General features: G+C 50.7%; 1 protein-coding gene across 1 annotated transcript; it reads right to left on the bottom strand.

Moving 5' to 3' along the window:
- Positions 1–1,182: 1,182 nt before the first annotated feature.
- LOC103903195 (IgGFc-binding protein-like) lies at positions 1,183–5,377 on the bottom strand. The gene is made up of 5 exons (XM_009284346.2): positions 5,153–5,377; positions 4,066–4,446; positions 3,574–3,860; positions 1,679–1,777; positions 1,183–1,625 (listed from the first exon to the last, which is right to left on the bottom strand). The coding sequence occupies exons 1-4, from the start codon at positions 5,375–5,377 to the stop codon at positions 1,720–1,722; spliced, it is 951 nt and encodes a 316-aa protein (XP_009282621.1). The 3' UTR covers positions 1,183–1,625; positions 1,679–1,719.
- Between the last annotated feature and the right edge of the window lie 592 nt (positions 5,378–5,969).

Raw genomic sequence — 5,969 nt, 5'->3', positions numbered from 1 at the left:
GTCATGAATCCCTTCAGGATATTCGCCCGCGCTCTCTGGTTGTGTGGGATTGCACAAACCCCATAATTATTGCGGGTTTCTGGGTTCAAGTGAAGTCCAGAAGTCAAGTAGCTGCTGATGGCGACGTTTTCCTGCTGACTCGATGGACGGAAGGTTTTTGGTGGAAATAGGGGGACCTCGCATGTCCTTCGCAGGAAGAAGTTGGGTTTTTTTTTCTTTTTTTTAATGTTTCAAAGTGGGGATATCGAAATATTATATTAAAAAAACCTCCCAGGGAGAGGGACAGGGGATGCACAGGGACATGTGCACATGGCTGCTGTCAACTCCAGCAAGTTTCTGGCTTCAACGAGCCCCAGAATTTCCTTATCGAGCAGCCAATTCTCTTTTTCCCCAAGTTGTTCATTATTCGTTATTTGCTTTTAATTACTCAGCCTGTTGCCATCTCCCCCTGTGAAGTAACACAAGAGCTGAGGCTGTGTTTCTGTCGCCTCCGATAAGGCCTAGCTCCCACAGTAATTCAGCCATACCCTGAAGTTGGAAATAATTTGGGGGGTTTCGCCACAGGAAATATGTTGGGGTGTTTCCCCATGGAAAATTGCGGTGTTTCACTGTGGCAGATGTGTTGGGTGGGTTGTTTCACCGTGGGAGATGTGTTGGGTGGGTTGTTTGGCCATGGGAAGACACGTTAGGTTGTTTGACCACGGGAGACGTATTGGGTGAGTTGTTTGACCGTGGAAGATATGTTGGGTTGTTTCACCATGGGAAGACACGTTGGGGTCTTTCAATGTGGGAGACGTGTTGGGTTGTTTCACCATGGGAGACGTGTTGGGTGGGTTGTTTGGCCATGGGAAGACACATTGGGTCGGTTTTGTCACCATGGGAGACATGTTGGGTGGGTTGTCTGACCATGGGAGACATGTTGGGTGGGTTGTTTCCCCATGGGAGACACACTGGGCGAGTTGTTTGACCGTGGGAGACACGTTGGGTTGTTTCATCATGGGAAATACGTGGATATTTTCACGGTGGGAAACCACATTGAGGTGTTTCCCCACCGGAAAAATGTTGGGGTGTTTCCCCACCAACAGTGGAAACAGAGAAGAAAATTCCCGTTTTTTCCCCCCCCACCCCAGAATTTACAAAGCAAAACCACGCCCCACAAACCCACAAGAAAAAACGTTGTAAAAAGTGTTTATTGATTTACCCAGCAGCAGGCAGCGTTATACTGAAAACAGTCAATGGGAATAGTGCCTTCCTGGGGAAAAATGGCTGGGATTTGGGTCTGTTGATCTCAATTTTACATTTATTTTGGCTCGAGGCGTTTATCTCGCTTTCCTTCAGGCCACTCCGGTGCAGACGGATCATCTCGGCTTTGGGCTCTACCTGGAGCAGATCAGGTTTTCAAAATACACCTTTTTTCTCACCGATTTGAGGCCAGATCAAGCGTTTGCCCTTTTTTTGCAGGTATTTGAGGCCGTGCGACCTGCTGCTGTAGACATCCATCATAGCTCAGTGCTGGTTTTCCTTCTGCGCTTGCAGAAACTCAACCTGAGACGCCGGCTGGTGCCTCTAGAGGCATGAAAGCCTCTGCAGGAGCATTTACAAGAAGCGCATGAACTGGTGTGCATGTGGAAACTGTCACATCAGTCCCCTCGTGGTTTCAGCATGAACTGGTGTGCATGTGGAAACTGTCCTCTCGCATCAGTCCCCTCGTGGTTTCGCCTACTGCATAGGGTAGACGGGGGCTTCCGCTTCCATCCGCACGAGGTTGGAGACGCGGCTGGAAGAGACAGAATGCAGGTGGCCGTCAGGGTCCCCCTTGGAAGAGGAACCACCAGCCCTTCCTCACTCTCATCATCGCATCCCCATGGGGAGGCAGAAAGTTGCATCTTCCCCTTCCCGAAAGGTGAGCTTTGCTCAATGTAACCCTGTTTTTATGGGGCAGATCCTGTCCCCCTGCATGGGATTACGCTCGAAAAAAATTTCCAAGCCTGGCTACGGCCTTACGGCGTTGTTGGCTTCATCTTCCACATCATGGAAGTCGCCAAAAAATTGCAGTTCCCTCCCCACCCACCACCCTGTTGTTGCAACCTTGTCCAGTCTCCCTCAGGAGCATTCTCGTAGCCAGCAGCAGAGGGGAAGCAGAGGTTAAATGGTCGTGTTAGGGCACGTGGGGTGTTAGGCGTTGGTGTGGAAGTGCCGTGCAGGACAAGCAACATGGTGGGGGGGGGCCAGGGAAGGCGGTGGAGTGAGGGCAGGCCGGTGGGTGCACAAGGGCGAGGTGTGCAGGCAAGCAAGCAAGCAGAAGGTGGAGATGGGATGGCCCTCGGAGGGATCTTGATTGCCCTGTGGCTTTGGGGTTGCTCTACGTTCAGTAAAATGGCTCTCTATTGGGCAACAGGGCTCTATATTGGGCAAGATTGCTCATTATTTGGCAAAATCACTATATATTATTTGTCAGGCTTTGGAACAGGCTGCCCAGGGCAGTGGTGGAGTCACCATCCCCGGAGGTATTTAGGAGACATGTAGATGTGGCGCTTAGGGACATGTTTAGTGGTGTTGGCAGCGCTGGGTTAATGGTTGGACTCGGTGATCTTAAAGGTCTTTTCCGACCTAAACGATTCTATGATTCTATATTCGGCAAGAGTGCCCTGTATTCAACAAGATCGCTCAATATTTGGCAAGACGGCCCAATATTCAGCTAGACCACCCTACGTTCGGCAAGACTGCTCTGTATTAGGCAAGACCATCCTGTATTCGGCAAAGTCGCCCTATATTCAGCAAAGTCGCCCTGTATTCGGCAAAATCGCCCTGTATTCGGCAAAGTCGCCCTATATTCAGCAAAGTCGCCCTGTATTCGGCAAAATTGCCCTGTATTCGGCAATATCGCGCTGTACTTTGCAAGAAGGCCCCATGTTCAGCAAGATCATTCTATAGTGGGCAAAATTGCCCTATATTCAGCAGGACCACTCTATACGCAGTGAAATCTATCTATATTCAACAAAGTCACCCTATATTTGCCCCTTCCTGCTTCTCACAGGGACAAACCCGGGCAGCATAGCGAAGCAGAGAACATCCCATGAGACACCGAAGAACCAATTTTCAGCTTGATCTTGGCTCAGTTTCTCTTCCTACAAAGAAAACTTTCCTGGGCATCGTGATTTTGGTCAATACCCATTTTGTACAGGATGCCCCACATCAAAGCTAAGGTGTCTACTCTTCATACATGTCCCTCTAAAGCTGGTCCATGCTGAGGCACCAGAAACCCCCAGTTATTCAGGTAATTAATTAGAGAGGGTCAAACAAACTAAGCCTCATCCAATCATGGGGCTGCAGGAGCATTTGCAGCATGAGATGTGACAGCAAAGGAGGAGAAGAGTCACTTACCAGAATAATTTCCTTGGTTTTGTGTGTCAGTCGCTGTGGATGAAACCAAAGAAGATGGAGAAGTCCTTCCCGGATGCCGTCTAGCCCAACCCATTGATGCCCCATGGAGGTTGTTCCCTACCCTCTTGCTTGCCCAGGCTTAAAAAAAAATCATCCCATGGTTTGGGGGGGTCTTTTGGGGTCACTCACCATCCCGCAAAATCCCTGGCTTTCCAGGCATCCACAACCTCTGCGATGCTCCTCACAGTCCGGCCATCAGGCAGCTTCAGGTCATCGCTGGGGTCACCATTGAAGTTGCCACAGGGAGCGCAGAGCCGGTTGACCAAGGCGGCCCCTACGGTCACCGTCATCTCCCCGCTGGGGCTAAAGAGCACATCCATCCCCGACGTATGGGAGACGGTGATGTTCCCCGCTACCGCACTCAAGGAAATGGCTTCGGACACCACAGCTGGAAGGCGGGTGAAAAGACCATTCACCTGCAGCAAGGCAAAATGCCAGACGCAGGTTAAAAAAAATCCCAGACTGCCCCGTAAGAATAGTACAGCACAAAGATATCATTGGGGTTGAACACCTAAGGGCGTCTAAAGGAAGAGGAGATAAATCCCACCCAAATTCCATGTCTCAATTTAATTACTCCTCTTGCTCATCCGCAAGGGTTGCCCATGCCCTGCCTCAGCTTACCCACACCTCCATGTTGTTATTCACAGTGATAAAAGCTTCGCGGAAGAAGATGAAGACGGCCACGGCAGCGGGGATGGTGTCGTCCCGGCACTCGCTGACCTCCACCACCACCTTGAACCAGTTGGGTGACTGTTCGTTGCAAAGGGCGGCCACTTTGTAGGTGCCGCTAGCGAGGAGCCTTCCCCCGGCACCGTCAAACGTGGTCAAGGAGGCCCCCGGGGAAACCCGGCACTGGCCTACTCGCTTGACGCACCGCTGCGCCCCGTCCTGCGTGGCGCAGACCTCATCCGGGGGACACTGTATGTCCTCACAGACAAGTCCCTGGGACAGGTGGCAATTGCATTTTGTGGAGCAGTTGCTGGAGATGATGGTCTCACCCGCCTGGAAAGGAAAGGCTCAGAGGTTAATCCACATGGACACCATCTCCAAATTTTGGGGGGATTTCCCACCTTCAAGGGGGGAAGAAATTCCGGAGAGAGAAGGAAAAACCATGAGATGGACTTGGTAGAGTTTGTGCAACTCAACGAATTAATTGTCCTTTTTTCTCTGGTCCAGCGGGGCAAAAATAGGCATTTTAGGATGTTATTAATTGCATTATTTTGGACATGTGTCCTTAAAACGAAGTGGCAACCCACCTTGTCGAAGACTGAGTCCCAAAACCAGTTGCATTGGCTAAGTGGGACAACCAACCTCATCAAAGATGGAATCACCAAATCCGTTGCATCATCTAGATGGGACAACCCACCTCACCAAATGAGTCCCCGAACCTGTTGCACCATCCAGATGGGACAACCTACCTCACTGAAGATTGAGACCCCGAGTTAGTTGCATCAACTCAATGGGACAACCCAACTCATCAAAGACTGAGGCCACAAACCAGTTGCATCATCCAGCTGGGACAACCCACCTCACTTGAAGATTGAGTCCCCAAACCAGTCGCATCGATGAGATGGGACAACCTACCCCCATCCAAGACTGAATCCCCAAACCGGTTGCGTCATCCAGATGGGACAACCCACCCCACAATCCTTCCTCAACCTGATTTCCACCAAAAACACCAAGGCCAAGGCTTGATGGTCAGCCTCACCTTGAAATACCGTCCCTGGTGCATGCAGCCACACTGCTCCAGGGACACACAGGCTTCTCCGTCGAAGAGGTACCCATCGTCGCACTGGCAGCCCTCGAAGCATGTCCAGCTGCACGGGGCCGGCACGGAGAGGCTGGCGCAAGTGAAGTCGCAGGTACGGGTGCAGAGCTCATAGTGGCTGTGGGGTGGGCAGGAGAGGGCTGGGAAAAAAGGGAGAAATACCATTATTGCCCCCCAAAAAATCACGACCCTTTTTCCTGGACCCAATGAGGCATCCCCATGGCTAACCAATGATCTTGGGCGTCTCTGATGGCTCCAAAAGATGCTAAAGCCACCGAATCCTGCTTTTAACATCCAAGTTAAAGCATTTGCATATCACTAATCACCTCGAGGCAAAGTAGAGGGATGCCCGTTTCGAATTCATTTGACACAAATATTGATGGTTTGGAGGCGGTGAGCTGGAATTTCTTTCTTCCAGGGAGTTTTTGGTGGGAAATAGGTGATTGAAGCCTAAAAATGAGGGGTTTGGGGAGGTTTAAAAATAATTTCTGGGCTCTTTGATAGATTGGGGGGGGGAGTTAAGCAAAAGGCATCCTTGCATGATATTACACAGGTCATTCGTATATCTTCTTGGTCCAGAGAGCGAAGGCACGTTGGCATCGAAAGCAGGAAAAAAAAGCCATGATTGCAAAATTGGAGGGTTTTGCTGGGGGACAATGTGGCTTTGGAGGAAAACAGGAGTTGAAGTGGCTCCATGGAGATATTCTGGAGCACTTACGGCAAAAAGTGGTTGTTCTCCACCCCCCGAACTCCGCCC

This window comes from Aptenodytes forsteri, unplaced genomic scaffold, assembly GCF_000699145.1.
Source record: "Aptenodytes forsteri isolate BGI_AS27 unplaced genomic scaffold, ASM69914v1 Scaffold999, whole genome shotgun sequence".
Classification (NCBI taxonomy): Eukaryota; Metazoa; Chordata; class Aves; order Sphenisciformes; family Spheniscidae; genus Aptenodytes; species Aptenodytes forsteri.
This window is presented reverse-complemented; position numbering and strand designations above follow the sequence as displayed.